At 44.8% G+C, this 24,482-nt stretch overlaps 1 protein-coding gene across 3 annotated transcripts in view; it reads left to right on the forward strand.

The window, feature by feature from the left end:
- Positions 1 to 547: 547 nt before the first annotated feature.
- The window catches only part of LOC115554262 (killer cell lectin-like receptor subfamily B member 1B allele B), a 29,253-nt gene continuing 5,318 nt past the window's right edge, over positions 548 to 24,482 (forward strand). The window contains exons 1-5 of one of the 3 annotated variants that reach the window (XM_030370919.1): positions 548 to 633; positions 19,144 to 19,263; positions 19,733 to 19,825; positions 20,089 to 20,202; positions 20,726 to 20,782. In XM_030370919.1, coding sequence (XP_030226779.1) covers positions 19,179 to 19,263; positions 19,733 to 19,825; positions 20,089 to 20,202; positions 20,726 to 20,782 — 349 coding nt within the window. In that variant the 5' untranslated portion in view covers positions 548 to 633; positions 19,144 to 19,178. Of the gene's footprint in view, positions 634 to 4,025; positions 4,132 to 15,429; positions 19,264 to 19,732; positions 19,826 to 20,088; positions 20,203 to 20,725; positions 20,783 to 24,482 lie in introns of those variants that run through there. The other 2 variants (XM_030370920.1, XM_030370921.1) reach the window with 2 other exon arrangements.

Below are 24,482 nucleotides of genomic sequence, written 5' to 3' on the forward strand. Positions count from 1 at the left end.
TGGCTTTTTTGAGTCTTAATGTGCTCTAGTGACTTAGGTCGTTTTGACTGGGGTCCAGCAGGAGTACATTGATTGGGCTCCGCTCGCAGCTTCACCTTAGCCCATAAGGCGAAGCCTAGACGGCGTAGCCTACATGAAATAGAACGATAGTTATGTTATTATAACTCTAGTTCTATGATTGTAGGCGTAGCCGTCTAGTTTCCCACCTGCTGTACCCTCCAAATGCTGAAAGAAAAGCGTTGAGGACGAGAACTAGAGTTATAATAACATAACTATTGTTTGGATTTGACTCAGGCCCACAGTAGGGGCAAATTATACTGCCACATTAAGAATAAAAAAGTTTTCACACCATAGGCCATAAATATAGCCTAGCCTTGGTAGACCATGCCTATACACATGGGCGTAGCGGACGCGGGGGACATGTCCCCCGCACTTCCCGTATCTGTGCCCTCTGTCCCCCGCACTTTTTATAGCCATTACCATTCAATTCATTTTTAACACGTGGAAACACGTTTTCCGAGCCGCCTTTGAACGCACCATGAGCAGGCGGAGCCAGGTGGCAAACACCGCTGTCGTGTTGTAATTTCGATCACAGAGACGTTGATTCATGTTCAGCAAACCAGCAGCCAAGAGGTAAAAAACTTTACCTTGTTTTATCCAAACAAACCGTGTAAGTTGAGTAATGCTGTTGCATGTTGTTTAACTAAATGATGACTGACTAATAGATGTCAATATATCAAGTTAAGCTAGTTAACAATTGTTAACTGTTACCTATGTCAAATCGCTTGCTAGGTGCAGAGGTGATAGTAACTAGTGACAATTACTCTGACACATTTCCTTGAGTAACTTTTTGGATAAATTATACTCTTAAGAGTTGTTTTACTGCAAAATACTTCTTTACTTATATTATTCTAAAGTAAGCACAACAACCGTGAGAACTTGTGCTCACGGTTGTTTTGTACTTATTTGTGACTAGACCATGACTGACATGTAGCAACACGTGCACCCAGTATTGCTTTCATGGAAATGGAATGCACCTTGCAGTCCATGCTAAGTTCGAAAAATACATATAGTCTAATAAATGAATAACAAATGTGGCCAAACTTCACCCAAGGTCCAAAGAAGGTCCACACATATTAACATTACAGTTATTTAACTGTAAAGGATAATAAACATTGAAACTTTATTACTTTTTAGTTAATATAACCATTATTTCATTTGTATTATATTATTGTTTCTACTTGGGTCGAAACTTGATTGGCCGGGGAGGAGAGAAGCCAATTGGATTTTTGCAGCTTTGCAAACTTTGTGGCTGAAAGGCGACCGTGCTGTGCAGGCAGCGCAGTGTTTATTATTTATTTGCAGATATTATTTGACCACAGCATTATTTGTGTTTTAAAGAAAGCAGGTATAGGTCATACCATCCATTTACTTAGTCAGTGGAGCAAGTAAGTTTCATATTAATTTAGTCTTTCGGCCTGTAGCATATAAACAAAATGAAGCAACTGTCCCATATTTCTAACTGCATTTGAAGTAGACATTGAGACTCACCAAAAATGGACGCTTTATGACAGTGATCATGATTTGTCTCAATATCAGAATAACAACAATGGGTCAAATAGCACTGGCTGGTGGAATGGCCATAAAGTAGGTCTGTATATGCAGTGTAAGCTTGTCCAGGCCCTGCAAGTCAGGATGTAGGCTATGAATCTGAATGGCAAGTAAATAGGTAGTGGCCATCCCCAAAATGCATCAGAATACAGGAAATAAAATCTATTTAATTCAATTTTTTTTAGGGGGGGGGTGGGGAACCCCAGAGCCCCTGTCTATTACTGTGCCCCACCAATATTTTTGATCACCAGCCGCCACTGGTCTTAGTCTTGATTAATTTCCCACATCTGTGCTGTCATAATTGACGACGGCAAATGTAAAATAGCTACATCTTCATGTCGATATGTATATTGCTGTCACTTTCACTTGTCAATTCTTGCCATTAAATTAAATTATGTGGCTTATTACCCTGTTACCTTGTCACTTCCATTCCATTTTGGTGCCGATAATTTGAAACAGGAATGGTGTTTTACAGAACTTTGCACTTAATTATCTGGCTACTTTACTTACCCTGTAGATGCTCGAGGGACGAGGGTCATTCTGTGTCAACTCAACCAGAGTTTGGCAGCTTTAGATTTTATATAGTATATCATTTTAAAGAACTAAAGTCGGTCCCCTGGTGCTGTGCTGTTGTTTGTGGTTATTTAGCCAATAAGGAGAGGTGCAACTGATTGCGAGAGGATGATAAATCACTCAATAGACCTCTGAATAATTTGTCCCCCTCACTTCTGAAATGATGGCTACGCCCCTGACTACACATGCCATTCGTACCTGGAACCCGCACCATCAAGCACCGGGTTACCACAGTACATACAGGGTTCTTCCCGTTTGTCTCGTCCCACCCCTAGTGCTGATAATGTAGTGGGCTGGTCTGGACAGAAAATGCCAGAGCTGAATTTGTCTGTCAGCATCCGCCGGGTTGGACGGTGTGCTTTGTGTTCAATGTACATCTGTCTGGTTGTATTTGCGGTAGATTGATGGTTAAATAATGTCACACCACGATCGGTTATACTTGCAGGCACTCACTTTTTAGTGCACTGATTGCTGTCCGATAGGCTAAGTTAGCCCATAGCTAGCATTATTCCTTCTATTTCTAGATCTTCTGACCAAGTTGACCGGTACTTACGACATAATCGCTGTCACTAGATATAAAGAAAACGTCGACTTTCACTCGGAGCTATTCACTGAGAGTAAAAATAAATAAAAGTGTCGTTATTGTATGCTCTGCTGTTCATTGACTAGCTCAAGCGCTCGTTGCTGCGTTGCTAAATGATAGCAACTCTTCACTCAATCTCCTCTGACCATGCATTTAATTGGCTTTGACCGCCAACAGTTCTCGGCAGTTCCTCATTCGCCCTCTCACGTCTGACAGGTTCGAAATTATACTGCTGTGGGCCATCATGCATGTTATTTGTGGTTCATGCCACCTCTCAGACGCCATAGTTCTCTAGTACTAGGCTGAGGCTACCTTCCACCACGTCTCCCCAACTTGATGTCATCGCCGAATGGCGTTAGAAAACACCTGTTACTGCCAAAAACGACAAAAACTGGACTTTAACACTATTTTGGATAGATTTTATAAATTATACACATATTTTGAGTGCTTTATGTACCCATTAATCAAAACTTCCGGTTAAACTGCACGTAGGCCTTTAACATTAGTTACATATTAGTTACTGCTACGGACAGTGTGTTGTGTTTGTGTTGTGTTTGTGTTTTACTGTGTTCTCTCCCCAGACTGATGCGCTTTCCCCCCCTTTCTGATTGCAACCCTAGCAATAGGGAAAATGAGTGCACCTGGGCTCACCTGATGGCTATATAAGGTGGGAGCAGACAGGCGCACATCCCTTCCTTTTTGTGCCAGCAAGCAGTTGACGATTGTTTGTGTGTTGGAGCTAGTGACGAAGTGCCGTTGTTGGTGTGATAGTGTAATAGCGTAATAGCTCACTCGGGTAGTGAGCTATTGGTTCTGAGTAGTAGAGTATTTGGTTGGTTTGTAGTTCTTTTTTTTGTGCTTTCCTCTTTTGGGAAAGTGGTTCTTAGTTCTTTGGCATGTCAATAAACCATTTTGCTTACCGTTACCCCGGTCTGTGTCTCCTCCTTGTCCCCCGGAAACTAAAATATTATTTGTTACTCCCCTGATCCCCCTGGATACCATTTGGGGTCGTAACAAGTGGGGGCTCATCCGTGATACGACAAGGAGTAGTTCGATAGTTGGTTCTATTGGAAACACTCAGGTTTAGCATTAGCAGTGTTGGCTAGCATGGTGAGTGACATCTTCTGTTCGGCCAGGTGTTAAGTCTTAGCTAAACCGTTAAAGTGGCTTCCTCAGTTAGGTAGGGGAGTGTCCAGCTGGACTGTATTTCCTTCGGGCACTCATTCGTTATTTTTCCTTTTTATGTTTTCGGAGTGAATCCTGGGTGGGGACTAATTCCCTGACGGAGGTAGGCGTTTCAAGGCTCCGTCCGCTGAAGTTCAGCCTTTCAAGTCGCCTCGAGCCCGGCAAGCTCCAGAAGACAGGTAGATTACAATAAAAGATTTTCACCCTTTTCACCAATTGGCTTGGTACTCATTAAACTTTTTCGAATAATAACAAACAGGTCTTGGGGAACTCTAACCTCCCCCCTAGGGGGAACTATAACTTCCCCTAGGGAGGACTCTAACCTCCCTTCGGGAAAATAAAAATAAAACCCTTGGGGGGACTCTAACCTCCGCTCTGTGAAAAATGACTAACTAACTTCCCCTAGGGAGGACTCTAACCTCCCTACGGGAAAATAACTAATTAACCCTTTGGGAGGACTCTAACCTCCCCTCGGTGAAATAAAAAGACCCTTGGGGGGGCTTTAACCTCCCCTCGGTGGACAGCTTCAGAGGGACTTGCAAGGAACGCATCCATCGATTCTGTTTCCTCATTTTCTCCTTGCGTCAGAAAACTTGACTGGTTTCCAATGCCTAATTATTTGGCGCTATACATGACAATTTAGACCAGCACTCAATTGGAAGCACAGGTGCACCACCACCCCAAAACAAACCACAACCAAAGAGCCGCCCCGCATCTACCTGAAAGTCCCTTGGCCTAACCATTTCATAGTCTAGTCTTCTGTGTGCTCACATGCAATTGAGTTGCAGAAGCAACCCCAGCGCGTTCGACACACGAAAAACAACAAACAAAAATAAAAAGGCAAAGAAACAAACTCTGACTGTTGTTTGTGCGTATGCACCAAACAGCAGCTCAGAGTACTCGGCCTTCTTGGAGACCCTGAATGGAGTCCTGTATGGGGCTCCAGTAGGGGACTCCGTAGTTCTGCTGGGAGACTTCAACGCCCACGTGGGTAACGATGGAGACACCTGGAGAGGCGTGGTGGGGAGGAACGGCCTCCCTGATCTAAACCCGAGCGGTCGTTTGTTATTGGACTTCTGTGCTAGTCATGGATTATCCATAACAAACACCATGTTCGAACATAAGGGTGCTCATAAGTGTACCTGGTACCAGAGTACCCTAGGCCGAAGATCGATGATCGATTTCGTGATCGTGTCATCTGATCTGAGGCCGCATGTTTTGGACACTCGGGTAAAGAGAGGGGCGGAACTGTCAACCGACCACTATCTGGTTGTGAGTTGGATCAGGGAATGGGGGAAATTTCCGGATAGACCTGGTAAGCCCAAACGAGTAGTGCGGGTGAACTGGGAACGTCTGGAGGAGGCCCCCGTCCTAGGTATCTTCAAACTCACGGAGCTTTTCTGGCATTCCTGTGGGGGTTGGGGGCATTGAGCCAGAGTGGGCGGTGTTCAAAGCCTCCATTGCTGAAGCTGCGGTGGCTAGCTGTGGCCTCAGGGTCTTAGGCTCCTCAAGGGGCGGTAACCCTCGGACACCGTGGTGGACACCGGTGGTCAGGGAAGCCGTCCGACTGAAGAAGGAGGCCTTCCGGGATATGATATCCTGGAGGACTCCTGACTCGGTTGCAAGGTACCGACAGGCTCGAAGGGCTGCAGCGGCTGCCGTGTCGGAGGCTAAGCAGCGGGTGTGGGAGAAGTTCGGAGAGGCCATGGAGAAGGACTTTCGGTCGGCACCAAAGTGTTTCTGGAAGACTATCCGGCACCTCAGGAGGGGGAAACGGGGAACCATCCAAGCTGTGTACAGTAAGGATGGGACTCTGTTGACCTCAACTGAGGAGGTCGTCGGAAGTTGGAAGGAACACTTTGAGGAACTCCTGAATCCGAATAACACGCCCTCTATGTTGGAGGCAGAGCTTGAGGTTGATGGTGTTTCGTCGTCAATTTCCCTGGTGGAGGTCACTGAGGTAGTCAAACATCTCCGCAGTGGCAAAGCACCAGGGATTGATGAGATCCACCCAGAAATGCTAAAGGCTCTGGGTGTTGAGGGGCTGTCATGGTTGACACGCCTATTCAACATCGCGTGGGAGTCATGGGAGTCGGGTACAGTGCCAAAGGAGTGGCAAACCGGGGTGGTGGTTCCCCTGTTCAAAAAGGGGGACCAGAGAGTGTGTGCCAATTACCGGGGTATCACACTTCTCAGCCTCCCTGGTAAAGTCTACTCCAAGGTGCTGGAAAGGAGGGTTCGGCCGATCGTCGAACCTCAGATTGAAGAGGAACAATGCGGTTTTCGCCCCGGACGTGGAACTACGGACCAGCTCTTCACTCTCGCAAGGATCCTGGAGGGGGCCTGGGAGTATGCCCTTCCGGTCTACATGTGTTTTGTGGATCTGGAGAAGGCGTATGACCGGGTCCCCCGGGAGAAACTGTGGGAGGTGCTGCGGGAGTATGGGGTAAGGGGGTCTATCCTCAGGGCCATCCAATCTTTGTACTCCCAAAGCGAGAGCTGTGTTCGTGTTCTCGGCAGCCAGTCAGTTTCGTTCTCAGTGGGTGCTGGTCTCCGCCAGGGCTGCGCCTTGTCACCAATCCTGTTTGTGATATACATGGACAGGATATCGAGGCGTAGTCGTGGTGGGGAGGGGTTGCAGTTTGGTGGTCTGAGGATCTCGTCACTGCTTTTTGCAGATGATGTGGTCCTCATTGGATCATCGGCCTGTGACCTTCAGCACTCACTGGATCGGCTGGCGGCCGAGTGTGAAGCGGCTGGGATGAGGATCAGCACCGCTAAATCTGAGGCCATGACTCTTAGCAGGAAACCGGTGGATTGCTTACTCCGGGTAGGAAATGAGTCCTTAGCCCAAGTGAAGGAGTTCAAGAAGAGTTCAAGGTCTTGTTCGCGAGTGAGGGTACTATGGAGCGTGAGATTGGCCGGAGAATCGGAGCAGCGGGGGCGGTATTGCGTTCGCTTTACCGCACCGTTGTAACGAAAAGAGAGCTGAGCCGCAAGGCAAAGCTCTCGATCTACCGGTCGATCTTCGTTCCTATCCTCACCTATGGTCATGAGGGCTGGGTGATGACCGAAAGGACGAGATCGCGGGTACAAGCGGCCGAGATGAGTTTTCTCAGAAGGGTGGCTGGCGTCTCCCTTAGGGATAGGGTGAGAAGCTCAGCCATCCGTGAGGAACTCGGATTAGAGCCGCTGCTCCTTTACTTAGAAAGGAGTCAGCTGAGGTGGTTCGGGCATCTGGTAAGGATGCCCACTGGGCGCCTTCCTTGGGAGGTGTTTCAGGCACGTCCAGTGGGGAGGAGACCTCAGGGAAGACCCAGGACTAGGTGGAGAGATTATAACACAACACTGGCCTGGGAACGCCTCGGGATCCCCCCGTCAGAGCTGGTCAATGTGGCCCGGGAAAGGCAAGTCTGGGGCCCCCTGCTTGAGCTGCTCCCCCCGCGACCCGACCCCGGATAAGCGGATGACGATGAGGATGAGGAGGATGAGGATGAGAAACAAACGGCGTTAAGCGCCCTTCAGCTGCGCAGGGGTTCACGATAGCTTGGTAGGTTTAACCTACCATCCCCCACCCAGTTACCAAGTACACCTGTTCCCCCAAATCAAGCGCTGCCTGCACAGCACGGTCGCCTTTCAGCCACAAAGTTTGCAAAGCTACAAAAATCCAATTGGCTTCTCTCCTCCCCGGCCAATCAACAAAATCTCGGCCAAATTAAATCATAAGGCTGCCAAACAAAATACCAAAATTATCTCATTTATGTGCATGAATAAAAATGGCCAAATTAGTCTTCAATTAACCTAATAAACTAACCAAACAACGCGTGGGTCTCCCCAATTCTGATAACTGAGCTGCGCAGGTACTTTACACCTGCCAGCAAGATTCTTACATTTTAATTTAGCACTGCACATTAGGGCTTTGACTCCGAACTTCGTGATTCGAATATAATTTGAATATCAAAAAAGAAATCAAAATTCGAACGAATATTAGGCAGCCCTTAATATTCGAACCTGTTATGGGCAGGCCAAGAGGGAGAGACGTCGGAGAACCCGACGCAGTCTATTCATAATATTGTAATGACCACGGAAGAGGCAGTGAATAAAGTATTGATTAGACAGCGATTTATTAGAAACCTAATAAACCGTTGGAACACGCATGACCGGTAACCATAGCAACGCCGGTAAACAAACATCGCAAAGCCCAATCCAGGGTTGAATCCGAATACTAATACTATAGTATGCATTTTGTAGTGCGCCACAAATATAGCGCGTCCGAATGCTCAGTACGCATTGTGTAGGACGGAAAACGTTTCCGAATGCGTACTACCGCCACAGTATACAACGGTAGGTCACTACGCTATCCCACAATGCAACCGGAGTCTGGTAACGAACGAAGAAGAGATGGCTGACCCGACACCACCAACAGCGGCTTAGAAACGTCGTAGAAAGCGGCGAAAAAAAGAGACATTAAAAAGAGTAAAAAAGTAAAGTAAGTAATTAAGTAAAAAGAGACATTTTTAATAGCAACGATGACAAGACGGAAACAGGTAACTTATCAAGGTAATTTTGCCGGCATCTGAGGGGAGATACGTCATCCCCAAACATCCGGTGGAGTTTCGGCGGTGTTCGGAAGCGTTCATAGGCGTTCTACGCATAGCTGTAGACCGTACTACACTGTAGTACCGTCAAGTAGTAGACACTGAACAGAAATAGTATGTAATAAGTATTCGGATTCAGCCCAGGTCTTACTGAAGGCATTTAATGGTCAAAATATTATTAATAAATATTCGAATATATTCGAATATTAATATTAATGAACAAACAAACTTCGAATATGATTTTTGGGCAAAAGTCAAAGCCCTACTGCACATCCACACTAGGGATGTCCCGATCCAGCTTTTTGCACTTCCGATACCGATATTGTAGCTTTTAGCATCGGCCGATACCGATACCGGCCGATCCAAGCATGTATTAAAGATTAAAGATATTTACTTATTTTGTTGTACTACTCATTAGGGCTGTGTTCAAAAAATCGATCCGCGATCCGATATCGATTCCCGCTCAAAAATCACAATATCGATCCAAAAATGTCTGGATCGATCTTTTCCAGGTGACTAAAGGCACTATTTTCTTTGACACGCAAGGCGCACTACAAAAAGCGAGTGCCGGCTAAACGAAACCGAAACTTAAAGGAGCATTTCACCGGTGGAGGCATGAATATGTATTGAAATTGGGTCCTATCTGTAGTCGAATAATAAAATAAAATTCTAATTTGGTGCCGTCTTGACCGAGAAAAGGCAGAAAGTGACTTTTTGGCGCTTGTGGATTGAAGACAACAACTCCCACCATGCACAGCTTCGCTGGCGGCCACTCCCGCTGATCATCTCCGCCTATCGGACACCTCCTTGTTCCATCTACTAATGGAACAAATCAGCGTGGAGCTTGACCCGACGTCACTGGCAGAGAGTAGTGACGCTTGCACAGAAGCATACGGCCGACATCTTTCTTTATTCTGGGAGGAAATAGTAACATAGTTACGCCATTAAATGCGTTTATGTAAACATTTTTTGCGAGAAATGTGCATTTTACTTTCATAATGTTCGCTCGTTGAATGTGAAGGATGTTTGGTTTGATAGTTATGACGAAGAGGGAACGCTCCATTCACTTGCATGGACAGCGTCTCTGGTTGCTAAGCAACCTCAACGTCTTGGCGGACTATCTGCTGATCAACACTACGAATGCTGGAAACACACCAGACACACCATGTGAAGTTATTTAACCCGATTATTGTTATTTATATCCGAGATTATTTAATCTAACCCGATCTAAACTCTATCATGCACCCAAACACGGCGGTGTTTGGGTTTCCTACCTCGGACTCCTAAATCCAGCGCAGCCACAGGCGCGTTGGCGCGTTGAACCATTTTTGTGACACACAATGATCAAGCGTCAAGTTAGACACGTTACACGCGTTTGGTGTGGCCGTAGCATTATGCGGTTTCACCCAAAAAATCGGCTTCGTATGGCATTTCACAAGTCTCTGGTTGTCAAAGACTGGGTACAGGGGTTCTTCTTGTAGTTTTCTAATATAGAGGGCCACTTAATTTTAATTTATTTATATTTTATTTGGTCATTGTTGTTTAGTTCTGGTCATTGTTTTAATTCTGCCATGGATATGTTACTTAAATTTCAAATAATACTTGGATTTTTGTCTAAAATATATACTTGATTCTTGACTCTTCTCTCTCTGTGTCCCTCTTACACGTACACAGATACAATCACAAACACATGGAGCAGTTTTGTCTATGGGACAGTATTTATTTGCATTATGTCTGTAAATAGATCGATATCGAATCGGATCGAATCGTGGATCGAATCGGATCGTGACCTTATGAATCGGAATCGGATCGATCCAGGAAATTCGGATCGATTCCCAGCCCTACTACTCATGTTGAAAAGGGTTTTACTCCTAAGAACAATTAGCCAACTTGATTAGGTTAGTTTGAATAATCCACAATATTTGGTAATGAGAAGCTGACCTGTTTATTCAGGGTTAAATAAACACAAAATAGACAAAATAATAAATAGTCAAATTACCACACACACACTGAATTGGCATCAGTGCTCTGTTCTTGAACAACAAGAGTGTAAACAATATTGTAAACAATATAACATTATATATAAAAGCAACACACACAAAACCTGAGTAGAAAATAGTCAAATTACCACACACACAGTGGCCCTCATTTATCAAACGAACGTAGAAATGAGCGCAAATCTGAACGCATGATTCATCTTACGATAGGACCCACGTGAGATTTACGAAACCTTCGTATCACACCAATCCCAGCGTACGAAGGATCTTGGTGTTGATAAATACGGCGGCTGAGATCGATCGTAATTAACGTAACACGCCCATATAAAAGCACGTCTTCAGAAGTCTCGCCCCTAACTTTTACGACATGGAGAAACGTCCAACGGTAAAATAGAGGAATTTTTCCGAGACCCAAATGGAGACGCTCGGGTCACTGGTGGATGCGAACCGTCTGGTTTTATTTGGTAGCCTAAAAGCTGGCATTAAAGGCCAGCAAAAGAATGCTATATGGAAGGAAATAACTGTTGCAGTGAATAGTGTTTCCAATGTTCGTCGGGCTACGGAAGAGGTTTGTTAATTAAATTAATTAAATAATAAATGAAATGTACAACTTCTGTTATCCAGCTTAAAACATTTCACATATATGCTATTGTTTGCATTCCGTTAAAGTTATTTAATTCCGAATAAGGTGAAGAAAAAATGGTCCGACATGAAGCTCAGCACCAAAAAAACGTGTTGCGGCTGTGAAGCCGGCCAAGCAAGAAACGGGAGGAGGCCGGTGCAGTGCGACTGCAGCGTAACTCACCGAGATGACTCTGACCATGTAGTGCGCCCTGATGTAGACGATGCCCAACGTTGCTATTTTGGAAAATAAAAGAATCGTGCGTGCCCCCAGGCCATCGGGCTACCATGTTCAGGATTGACATTCTGGCATCGCAAATAATCGGAACATTAACTGAATGGTAGCTTTTGCGGTTGATGTACGCGTAATCATTAATAGATGGTTCATACGCACATGGGTACAATCAACCGCACCAGTCACATTTGGAAACCTAGCAATAGCATAAAAAGCCCGTTTGATTCCAGTTTGCTGATCGTTATTATATGGGAATTTAATGTAACGTTCGGAGAGGGACATTATAGCTGCCAAAACTGCTGGCATGGTTCGGCTAATACTTGGCTGGGAAATAGCAGACCTGTCCCCGATCTCCCGCTGCAAGATCCCGGTGGCCAAAAATCCCAAGGTAGAGCAAACCTGCACAGGTATTGCGTTTGATCGCCTAGTTTCTCGCCTTAACTTTGGCCCCAAAGCATTGCATAGCTCCATCAGGAGATGCCTTGGGAGACGAAAACGACTCAAGAGCCATTCATCGCCCTCCTTAAAAAAATCTGCGCGGTCTCGAAAAACTCTCTCGTCTGTGCGTTGAGGTCCTTAACAGAGCCAGATCTGCCATCGCTGAGACACGACCACCTATTTGGCAAAGCTCCTGTTAATATAGACAGCTGAATAAACATTTCACCTGTCACATTCTAATTATTTTCATAGCAATACTGTTTTTAATTAGGCCTGACTTGATTGTAATTGTTTGAACGGCTGGGCTAATTCCAATTTATTTAGTAATTAATACAGATGTTGAACATGGGCTACTTGTGCTGCACTATTCATCATTGAAATACCCGTATGTTGCGCCAAAAAAACTTGCGTACACGAGCTTAGACCTGACGTGAGATTTCATCGCAGCCTGCGCTCACGTTCAAATTGATAAATGCCAAGCTCAACGTTGAAATGAGCGTACGTCCATTTTACGCACGTTTTCTGTCGTACGCTCGTTTGATAAATGAGGGCCAGTGTGCGCTAGGTGTGCTGAACAACGCGGACCGGATTTCGGGGGAAAAGCTGAAAAAAACTGGAATGGATTACCTACATTGGTGCGCTACGAAAACACGGACCGGAGTTTTGAAAACAAACTGGATCGGGAGTCCGGATCGGGATTTTCCCGTGCAGGCCGATCCGATATTGATATGCATTTTTTTGCTAATATCGGCGGCCGATCCGATCCAAATATCGGATCGGGACATCCCTAATCCACACTATGCTCCCAATAGCCAAAAGTGGGAATCAAAATGACAAACTGATACATACCAATTTCCAGGTTCCAAAAGCACGGACGAGCCCCCATAATGTAACATGCTTGTCTCTGGCATGAACATAAACTGGGGAGGCCACACGCAGGGTAAAGGAATAGAAATTATTTATTAAATAAGATTGAACAGAAACTAAGGTAAAGTTAATGGGATGTGGTGTAAGCAGAGCCGGACAGTAACGGAGTACATTTACTTGAGTACAGTACTTAAGTAAAATTTTGAGGGATCTGTACTTTACTCAAGTATAATTTTCGGGAGTACTCATGACTTTACTCGAGAGGCAAATATTGTACTCTTTACTCCGCTACATTTCTATCCATAACCGTGAGTACCCGTTACTTCTTCTAAAAAATAAAACATAAACGGAGAAAAGAAAAATCTCGGAAACCCTAAATTTGTTTTTCCCCTCTCAAACGTGATTGGATTGTGCAGGCGCCACTGTGATTAGGACAGCCTTCAGCCTATCAGCAATCACCTTCGCTTTCCGCCAAAGTCAACTCCATGGTCAGATTTAGATGAGAAACGATTGTTGATTTGATTGATGAAAAAACAGAGAAACTCACACATACATACAATTGTTAGCTGAATTTTCTTTTCTGATGTTACATATTTATGTAAGCTGAGCAATTTTTTTTATGTTCTTGAGTATACTGTATACTGAGTATACTGTATACTATTGTGCTTTTGCCTAGTGGGCAAGTGAGAAATGTTAAATAAAGCAACATGGTAAAAAGATGAAAATGACTTGATTTTACTTTCAATTCCTTTTACATTCTCCAATGTATTAACATTTTTCATAACTCCATGTAGGACGTTTCTTTACATAAATGTAAGCACTGTGGCAGTAGTAATGCAATATTTAGCAAATGTACTCTTGTACTCTTGATACTCAAGTTCTTTTAAAAACAAGTACTTCAGTACTTTTACTTAAGTAGACATCTGACTGTAGTACTTTTACTTGTACTTGAGTAAAATTTAGCAAGGGGTATCTGTACTTTTACTCAAGTAAGGTAGCTGTGTACTCTGTCTGCCTCTGGGTGTACGTCAGTAATATGTGATGTAACCAAAAGTGTGGTGTGAGATCAGTCATGGGAACAACCAAACAAAAGCCTAAAGCCAGCGGAGGAGAGGAGAGAGCCCCTGGGTGTTGGCACGGCAGGCCTTTTCTGCCCTCGCCCATCAGCAGGTTCATTGCACACACCTGAGACCTGCACACAAGAAAGGGCGGGGACAGAAAAGGCAAGCAGCACAAATGGGGGGAGCCTTGAGAGACCCGCCTGGGTCGTTACAGAGAGGATAGTGGGGAAGAGGTAGAACCATACACGATGCCACGGTTTGAACCACGCTCTACATCTTCAGGTTCCATGGTAAGTGCCCGGGTGAAAATGCGTATAGCTCGTCTTCAGCAGGAGACGCAGGATAGGAAGGAAGAGCGAGAGTTTCAACTCCAGAGAGAGTCGGAACGGAAGAAGTTGGAATTTGATTCAGAGCTTGGTTAAAGAAATGGAGTCAGAAACGGCTGTTAGGATGCGCCAGTTAGAGTTACAGAAGAGTGAAGCCGACGCTTCTATCTCTGGCAGACGACCACCGTCAGATCCTGATAACGTCTTTGACGTACGTAAGAATGTGGCAATGGTTCCTATTTTTCAGGAGACTGAGATAGAGTCCTACTTTGGTGCATTTGAGCGCATTGCCCTGCTCTGCATTGGCCAAAGGATGTGTGGGCTATACTCCTGCAGTGTAAACTAACTGGTAAGGCTCAGGAAGTGTGTGCTTTTCTCTCCACGGAAGACAGTCTTGTGTACGAGACGGTAAAAAGTGCTATTTCTTCGAGCCTATGAGCTAGTGCCAGAGGCCTACCGGCAGCGTTTTCGATGTCTCAGGAAAACGATAACCCCGATTTTTTTAAACTGCCAGGGAGAAAGAGATTCTCTTCGACAGATGGTGTGCATCCTGTAAGGTAAAGTACTATACTTTACTGCGTGAGCTGATGTTGGTGGAAGAGTTCAAAAATGTGACTGAGCGTACTGTGATTTACCTGAATGAGCAGTAGGTAGGTACGCTACAGCAGGCTGCTACACTAGAGGAGGAGTTTGCTGTCATGCACAAGAGTGTTTTTAGTAAATCAGATCCTCCCTTCCATCTTGGTTTTTCGCAGAGGTCTGATGACGCTCGTTTCACTCAGCCCAGAGCAGCCTTGTCAGGTCCTATGGCGGAGAGACAGTGCTTCTTTTGTCACAAACCTGGTCACCTCATTGCAGATTGCATTTCCATGAAGCGTAAGCAGCAGGTGCCAGGTCCAAACCAGCTGGGGTAGCTAACAGGCCGACGAAGGGAATGGGCTTAATTAAAACGGTGTCCTCCGGTAGCCGGCCCGTAGATATCTATCCCTGATGAGTGTTTTAAGCCATTCATCTTTACCGGATCGGTGTCTCTCACCGGAAAGTCGGAGGACCAGCGTTCAGTCACCATGTTGCGAGACACGGGTGGCTCTCAATCATGAATTCTTGCCAGCATCCTGCCTGTGAGTGATATCTCTGCCTGTAAAACAAGTACTATATTAAGAGGTATCGGGATGGGTTTTGCACCTGCACCTCTACATTAAATCCATGTTACATCAGATTTGGTTACTGGTCTCTTCCCAGTTGCTGTCCGCCCCTGTTTTCTAGACGAAGGTGTCGACTTCATAATGGCGAACGACATAGCGGGAGGTTAGGTTTATCCTACTTCTGAGGTTGTTAGTGTTCCTATTGATGACTCAGAACCTGATGACCTGGTTAACCACCATCCGGATGTGTTTAAGGTTAGTGTTTTGACTGGGGCTCAAGCTAGCCCTAGCTCAAGAAGTTGAGTTGTCTGACTCCTTATTTTCTTCAGTGTTGTCTGAGGAAGTGTTGCAACCTGGTGATGGGTTGGTGGATTGCACATCAAAGGAGAGTGAGGAGTTGAAAGAGTTTGTTAGTGCTTCTGAAATATCAGTGTCATTGACTCAGGAAGCACTAATTAGTGCTCAGAAAAGGGATTCTTCCCTATCATAGTGTTTTGCCGCAGTATAGGGAGGCGACTGTAAGGGCAGTAGGAAACAGTGCTTCTGTGTTGACGATGAGGTGTTGATGCGTGAATGGGTTCCACGGATGGGCAAATCATCAGAAGATTCAATTGAGGATTGGGGCACGGTTCAACAGCTAGTGGTTCCAATTGGGTGTCGGCAGCAGGTGCTAGAATTAGCGCATGAGCATCTATGGTCTGGTCATCTAGGTGTCACGAAGACGCATGACCGAATGTTGAAACATTTATTTTGGCCGGGAATGAAAGCTGATGTGAGGCGTTTCTGTAACACCTGCCGCACCTGCCAGTTTGTGGGGAAACCCAACCAGGTTGTGCATCCGGCCCCCTTACGACCTATTCCTGCCGTTAGTGAGCCATTCACACAGGTCATTATGGATTGTGTTGGCCCTCTGCCCAAAACGAAGTCTCTTAATTAGTTCTTGCTAACTGTGTGTGTTACCACTCGTTTTCAAGAGACAATTCCCCTGCGGAAGATCACCGCGCCGACCATTACGAAAACACTGACTATGTTTTTCACTACCTTGGGTTAACCAAAGTGGTACAAACTGATCAAGGAACAAATTTCCTTTCCAAAACCTTCCAACAGACGTTGCAGTCTTTAGGCATATCGCACTCTGTGTCTAGTGCGTACCATCCAGAGTCCCAAGGTGCACTTAAACGTTAGCACCAGACTTTGAAGTCGATGTCAAGGAATACTGTCATGATACGGAGAAGGATTGGGATGAGGGGTTTCCCTTTGTTCTCTTTGCAATTCGTGACGCTACACAGGAGTCTCTCGGGTTCAGCCCAGCTGAACTAGTGTTTGGGCATAATGTGCGTGGCCCCCTTAAAGTGTTGAAGGAGCAGTTTATGTCAGATTCCTCTCAAGAGACTAATGTATTGGATTTTGTCTCCAAGTGTAGGGAGCGTCTGCATCGTGCAGTCCTGCTGGCTAAAGAGGCACTCTCCTCATCCCAGGACAGTATGAAAACACAGTTTGACAGGAAGGCGGTTGGACGGCAGTTTCAGCCTGGTGATCCAGTTCTGGTATTACTACCCTTGCCTGGATCTGCTCTAACGGCTCGTTTCTCTGGTCCGTATGTGGTGAAGAGTAAGGTGTCAATCACCGATTAGGCGATTACATCATACACACACCTGAGCGCCAACGAAAAACACGGCTATGCCATATCAACATGCTTAAGCCTTATCATTCCAGGGGAGAGGTCCGAGAAGGTAACTTCAGATACTGTTGCTCCCGAAGCAATTTCTGCTTCATTGGTTTGTGGGGAAGCCATGTCTGATGATGGATTGCCTACGGTCCGCAAGGTTGTAGGTTACTGAACTCAGAGTCGATGTCTGAAATAGGAACACATCAATCTTATCTCTCTGATTGTCAGCGGGAAGATGTAATCTGTTTGCTTCACTCTTGTCCCACTCTGTTCCATGATGTGCCATCGTGCACCAATGTGTTAAGCCACGATGTCTAAGTCGGTAATGTCGCCCCTATCAAGCAGCATGCTTACCGTTGCCCTATGGCAAAAAGGGAGGTCATGAGAAAAGAGCCAGAGTATCTGTTGTCAAATGGTTTAGCTAAGCCAAGTCGCAGCCCTTGGAGCTCACCATGTTTGTTCATTGCAAAGTTAGACCTGTTAAAGGGATATTGGCAGGTTCCTTTAACCTCACGGGCTTCGGATATCTCATCTTTTGTAACACCTGACCATTTCCTGCAGTACACCGTAATGGCCTTTGGCATGAGGAATGCACCTGGTACTTTTCAGCGTCTGATGCAACTGGTGTTGGGGGATGTGCCCCATTGCAATGTGTATCTTGATGACGTGGTGGTGTACTCTGACACCTAGGCTGACCATCCAGGGCTGTACAGTGCGACAGTTTTGATCGCATTTGCTATTAAAATATATAACGTGTGAAGATAAATACAAGTCCACTCGCACCGGTGCGAAAGGGTGAGAAGGACCCGTGCCGAAAAAAAATACGTTTTTCTGTACGACTTTCAATGGCACTGCTAAGCGCGAATGTGTGGGAGCATGATGGGAGCGATGCATGTAGGGAAATGTATTTTGAATTATAGGCTCGCCAGTTTCGCTGAACTACTAAAAAACAACATTTCCCGAACATTCGCACGTTGAGGAAGAGGCTTTCTAACGGTCGCGGGAAATTCACTTTTAAGCAAAACAGAAAAATGAAAAGGTATTTCTCTGTATTCAGAAGTTCTTCTTCATCAAATAAAGATGGAAACTTGGAAAAAAATCCACGTATGGAAGAGATTGGTGTTGGTTCCAGTTTCTTGCCAGTAACTGTGTACACTGACCATAACCCTTGTGTTCCTAGGCCAGATGTACAACCATAACAGAGGTTAATGCATTGGGCTTTGTTAGTGCAGGGTTAGAATCTGGAGATCCGGCACAAGAAGGGGACACAGAATGTTGTGGCAGACGCACTATCCCGCGGGTAAGGTGGGAAGAGAGTAGGTTACCCATTTGGACATGTTTTGGTGTTGAATGTACGGGTAACTGACTCACGTGAATGGTGAAGCGAGTTGTCGGTTTCCCATGTGGTGACAATTAGAGTTTGTGGTGGCTCTGATGTTGCACAATTACATGTTTGCTCTTATGGGAGGGTATGTTACGGACGTAGCGTGTTGTGTTTGTGTTGTGTTTGTGTTTCACTGTGTTCTCTCCCCAGACTGATGCCCTTTCCCGCCCTTTCTGATGGCAACCCTAGCAATCACCTGATGGCTATATAAGCTGGAGGCAGACAGGCGCACATCCCTTCCTTTTTGTACCAGCAAGCTCAACTGCTTGTAGTTTGTGTGTTGGAGCTAGTGACGCTGTGCCGTTGTTGGTGTGATCTTCTGATCTTGTGGATCGGGTAGTGAGCTTTTGGTTCTGACTAGTAGAGTATTTGGTTGGTTTGTAGTTAGTTCTTTTGTTTTGTGCTTTCCTCTTTTGGGAAAGTGGTTCTTAGTTCTTTGGCACGTCAACAAACCTTTCTGCTTACCGTTACCTCTGTCTGTGTCTCCTGCTTGTCCCCCGGAAACTAAAATATTCTTTGTTACTCCCCTGATCCCCCTGGATACTATTTGGGGTCGTAACAGTTACATTGTCAGTAACTAATACATAGAAATGCCCCAATTCCTCATTATTAAATATCATCAGCTATGTGTAGATGAGGAAGCATGACAAAGCACTGGTCAGAATTATTATTTATTTGATGATGATATAAAAACGCCTCTTAATGGGGAAGCGACGACTTGTCGGAGAGGAAGTGGCCAAGACCTCTTGGCTGCCCTGTTTCGTGGTTTAGTATATTGTTTCAACGCACAGATTTGAAAGAATTGGTATGAACATCAACGGTTCAAAGCTAAACTAACGAGTCCATTCAGGCTAAACAGGTAGGCAGAAAGTTCAGATTGTTGTCATGGAGATGAAGGCGATGGAGGTGGAGGCAGGACTTCTGGACAGAGCTGGACCGAGTGACCAAAAGCTGGAAATCAAAACTGAAGGTAAGACAAAGGCTCTAGGTTTCACCCTATGAATGAAGCAATACAGTGTCCAAAATAAGCATAAAAAAAAAAAAAAAAAAAAAAAATCACTTTTCTCTCATATTTAAAGATTTATAATGATTCTCTCTTAATGTGTTTGTTTAATTATATTTTTATTTGAAGTTGATACGTATAATCCAGTCAGTGCATTCAATAAGATGTGACAGCAGAAGCAGAATAACAGGACAAGAAAATAACACATACACAAATGTTTTTATTTATTTTAATAGCAATATGCAGCAAACAAAACATGTATCTCAAATAAAAAGTAGAACGCAGAATGTGAATAAGGAAGTATTTATTATATTAAATTTATTAATGTATTTTTTGATTATTAATAGTTATTATGTGTATGTAGTATGTATAACTCATTTATTGGTTTTACCTATATTTAATTATAATATTATTAATGTTTGTTTTGTGGCGCTAGCGAAAGAAGCCTCAAAGGAGTACTGCAAGCTGAAAGCCCCAGCTGATGACATCTACTCCGAGGCTGTGTTCCCCAGCCCGACGCTGCCAGAAGGTACCAGGGCTGTTCTGAGTTATGTTTGATATTTTCTTGATGATCTTGGTGGAAATTTTGTGTATTTATGTCTATGGTCAATTTCTTAAAATAATCTGGGAAAATATAGATTGAGCACACACACACAAACACACACACTTCCGGTTCCTCTTCTTCGGTTGACTCTTCCTCCCCTCTCGTCTCGTCTCCTAACCTCCCCTCTTCGTCTCCTCTCCTCTCCTCTCCTCTCCTCTTCTATTGTTGTCTTCTCATGTCTTTGCCAGTGAAACCCACCAAGCCAACTAGGAGCCTGAGGAATGTGTTGCCGACTTTGTGCATTGTCCTCGGTGTGATATGTCTGGCCGAACTCATCATCATCTATATTCTGAATGGGAAGAGTGAGTATCCCCTCATATGTATGTATATTCACATGATTCATCATTTATATAAAAGGTGCTGTAATAAGGGGAGCAAAAAGGATCGGAAGAGAGCAAGATTGATACCAAACAACGCCAAAAAAGTGGCGAACCCGCCCCATAAGTGTTTCTGCTTAGTGGATAAGGATATTCAGATTGGGAAATGGCGCCGTTTCAGACAACCAGGCCTGGCGGTCTCCACTTAGCTGCTGCCCCGACCCCATCTCACTTCGGGGGAGAGCATATCAAGCATCCCTATTTATTGTCATCACTGATGAAGTTCACCACCCACACTTGATACCCCCGCGATTGAGCCGCCCCGCCTCCTTGTTGGCAGCTGACACCAAGCCACGCCCCCTGCAATTATAAATAGTAACTCTTAATTGTTTCCTACAACACCTTAAGAGCAGAGCGGTTCATATCTCATAGGTGCTGTTACATTAAATGGACATGTAGTCGAAAGTAAACAACACTTCTGGTGTTTTCTGCTCCATCCGTCCTGCAGCAGCTTCTACCCCCAGGTCTCCCTGCTTCAAGAACACCAACACTCCGACCACCAAATGTGAGTATACTTCTTTTCTATTTTACATAAGAAACCAGTCATGAGGTGTGCTGAACTGCTATTATCTATCCTACTCACCAATGACAGAAAATACTCTGTCTCTAGGGCTACAACGGGGGGGTAGTGCCCTCAAAGCCTGGGATGAAAAGCAGTTTTTTGTTTGCAATATTTTATTTAAGTAATTAATGTCAAGTACCTTTTAAATTGGCTGAATAACATATTTGAGTGACTGAGCATTATATATAAAAAAACTGTGGGAGGCTCACTGTCACCCTTACAAAATGCGCCAAATGTTCTCCCACTGCACAAGGATTCCCAAAAACAGTGACGCAGCTCATCACGGGTTGAGTGACGATGCTGGAGCGCTGATTTGCACAACGATAGTCGTGTCTTTCCCCAAGAACGGGAAATCAGCCTAACCCTAAAAAGAAAAGAAACTAGGGAAAGAGAAAAAGAAACAAGCTAAAGAAGGGCGAACACAACGGTTTGAGAACCGTGGTTTAGAATGTTTGTTGTTTGGATTGAAGACAGTCAGCGAGGAATCTATAGCTTGGAGCATAATTGCATTGAATAACATTAATCAATCAACATCATAAATTAATCAGCATTATGCCTACAATGGCATGTGACATTATACAACCCAGTCGCCAAGAAAAAACGTCTACGGTGTACGTTTCCATGAACACTGGATACGTAGCATTTCAACGTAAAAAATAGCGTGTTATACCTACAGTATCCACGCGTGCCGCTGTGGAGGCGGGTTTCGGGGTTGGGTTTCACGGCTTTCGCGGCAAATTGTGGACACGATTGTTTAGGGGGGGGGGGGAGGTAGACTGTTGTTGACCGGGGAGGGGGGGGGGGGGGGGGGAGACACGTTTGTTGAGGGGGGGGACGACGACACGTTTGTTGAGGGGGGGGGGGGGGGGGGGGGGGGGGGGGGGGGGGGGGGGAGACACGTTTGTAGGGGGGGGCACGCTCGACAACGTGAGTTGGTTTTTATTGAACGCTCGACAACGAGAGTTGGTTTTTATTGAACGAGACTTCAACACGGAACAGCTGCACGAAACGATGGTCACGTCACTCTCGGTGACAGTGTCGACAACAATGAACACACGAACAATGTTAATAGAACAACACACAACCACATAACATCCCGAACCCATTAACCCCACTTAATCCTAACAACAAAACAAGTTAACAAAAGCCCCATTTGTCAACTGACAACCCCAATTCCCAGAATCCCCCGCGGCTCCGGAACACGGCGTAGCTTATATTAATCTTTATTATCTGAATGGGAAATGCAATATTTTAGGACAGATACACCATTAAACGCGTGTCTAATGACATTTCTAGCGAGAAATGTACATTTTCCTTACATAATCTTCAGTCAGTGAATGTGTATGATCTTTATTAATCTTTATTATCTGAATGGGAAATGCAATATTTTAGGACCGATTCACCGTTAAACGTGTTTCTAATAACATTTCTAGCAAGAAATATACTTTTTACTTGCATAATCTTCAGTCAGTGATTGTGTCTGATCTTTAGTTTTATAGTTATTAGGATTTGATCGGCTCGCTCGCATGTTTCAACGACGTCAGGTTGTTAGGAATAGGGACGCTGCTTTCGCTAAACTAGCAGCTCACGTGCTTCCTGCGTTTGTGTTATTAAACTGTTACTTTATGTAACTTTTAATGATATCATCTTGTTAGAAACACGTATATCTGAGAGCCAACCCAGTCTCCAAAAGCATACGTTGACAGTGTACGTTTCGTGAACACTGGATTACGTCGCATTTCAACATAAAATAGCGTGTTATACACACACACGCACGCACACACACACAAGCACACACACGCACGCACAGACACACCCAGACACAGACACACACACACACACACGCACACGGTGCATTTCGCTACTAAAACAACAACAAAATTCCCTCAAATATTATTACTAAAGAACCGTTTTCCAAAGAACGAAATGTAAACCAATGTATTCTGAATGGGAGTGTTTCTCAGATTTTTCCATGCTACACAGAACGAAATGTAAACCCATGCAAATAAAGACTTCATGGTCATAATAATTTAAATATCATTAATATCCTGAGTGTGTTGGGTGGTATTCTATTTTTTTCAACGGGGCTGCATCCAGTCACTTGACCGTCATGGTTGCTATGGTGGTTGCTATCGACCGCCCCCTCTAATCCTTACATGGCTCTAAAAACCACGCGGCAAAGGAGTTGCCATAATGGTGTTGTTTTTGTCGTAAACTGGGGTCCGACGGTTAAAAAATAGACAGATAATTCCGAGGTATCCTTAAAAGGCAGCTTGGATGTTTTTATTTTCTGCAGTTTAGACTTCTTTTATAACCTATTTTTGAAAGCAAAACACCAAGTTCATTGATTTAACGAGGCAGGGTTATTTGAAACAATTTATTCAATAAATATTTGTGAGAGGTCATTCCTTCTCCTGAGTTTGCTTCCTATTTATGTCTAGTGTACACCCCTACTGTCCAAAGGCATCCCCCCCCCCCCCAATATGGATTTGGAGAGTTGTTGCCACGTCCCAGTGGTGGAAGTATCATATAATATGAAAGAGGGCATTCAATTATACTACAATGATCAATTAGGAGGCCGAAGCCCTAAAGGAAGTGATGCAATAGGTGACTGAGGCGAGAACATTTAAGTAAACTGTACCTTGGGGTCTCTTATATATCAAAGGGGGTTTCAAAGGACGCATATACGCTTCAACCTGTGGCTCCAGCCCTACAAGAAATGACTCAGCAAGTGCTCCATCTCGTTGCACCTGCACCGAGCGGCTCGCTTGCAAGATTTTGGCCTGAAGTTCTTCCCAGACCTATACCCTAACAGTCCAACATGCATATCTGAGAATCAGGCCTCTCTTCAATAATGACAAAATGTTATGAGAGAAATACAGATTCACTTTTTGTTATCTCATAAGCGGCGTGGTGCCGGCTCCTTTTGACCTTTTGACCCCAGACTTCAAAGACGTGGCCACAGGCCAGCTGTGTCTACACACATTAAGCCACAAATGTACACCTCCATCCCGCAAAAAATGGGGCCTAGAAACTAACCTCTGTCTTATGTACAGTGACTGTACTGTTGGAGGTCACGCCCCTTTTCCGGCCTTTTCGAGATAGCTAGGGATGCTAAAATGTTTACACACATTTCCCGGGGCCCCCGAGAACGACATATCCAAGATTTGTAGTTCTAGCCCATAGAGAAAAAAAGTTTTCCCAAATGGACTGTCATTTGGACAAAGCCCCTTCAGAAGTGTTGCCTGCGAGACCTAATGGTTCAGAATGTGGTGGAAAAACAGTTTTTGAGATAGGAAGGTCCTACCGCCCTGAAATTTGAATACCATATTCTAGGGCCTAACTGGGACCCCCGCACCGAAACTTGGCCCGGTCGGACCCCGAGTGCAGGAAGGGGGGGCCTGGACTTTCATAATCTTCCTTTACATTCGGTGAATGTAAAGGATGTTTGGTCGGATGTTATGACGAAGAATCATAATGTGAATGGGAATATTCTATTAATGTCTTGATATCATCTTTCGTCTCAACACTTCTGCTGCAGCCGCTTAAAGTCTCACTCCGAGAACCTTAAAATATGAATCAATCCATTAGAAGTATGAAATATCTTCCCGGTCGTGCAACAGGGCAAACAAGGTGTCCTTTG

The sequence above is a fragment of the Gadus morhua genome, chromosome 11 (assembly GCF_902167405.1).
Source record: "Gadus morhua chromosome 11, gadMor3.0, whole genome shotgun sequence".
Classification (NCBI taxonomy): domain Eukaryota; kingdom Metazoa; phylum Chordata; class Actinopteri; order Gadiformes; family Gadidae; genus Gadus; species Gadus morhua.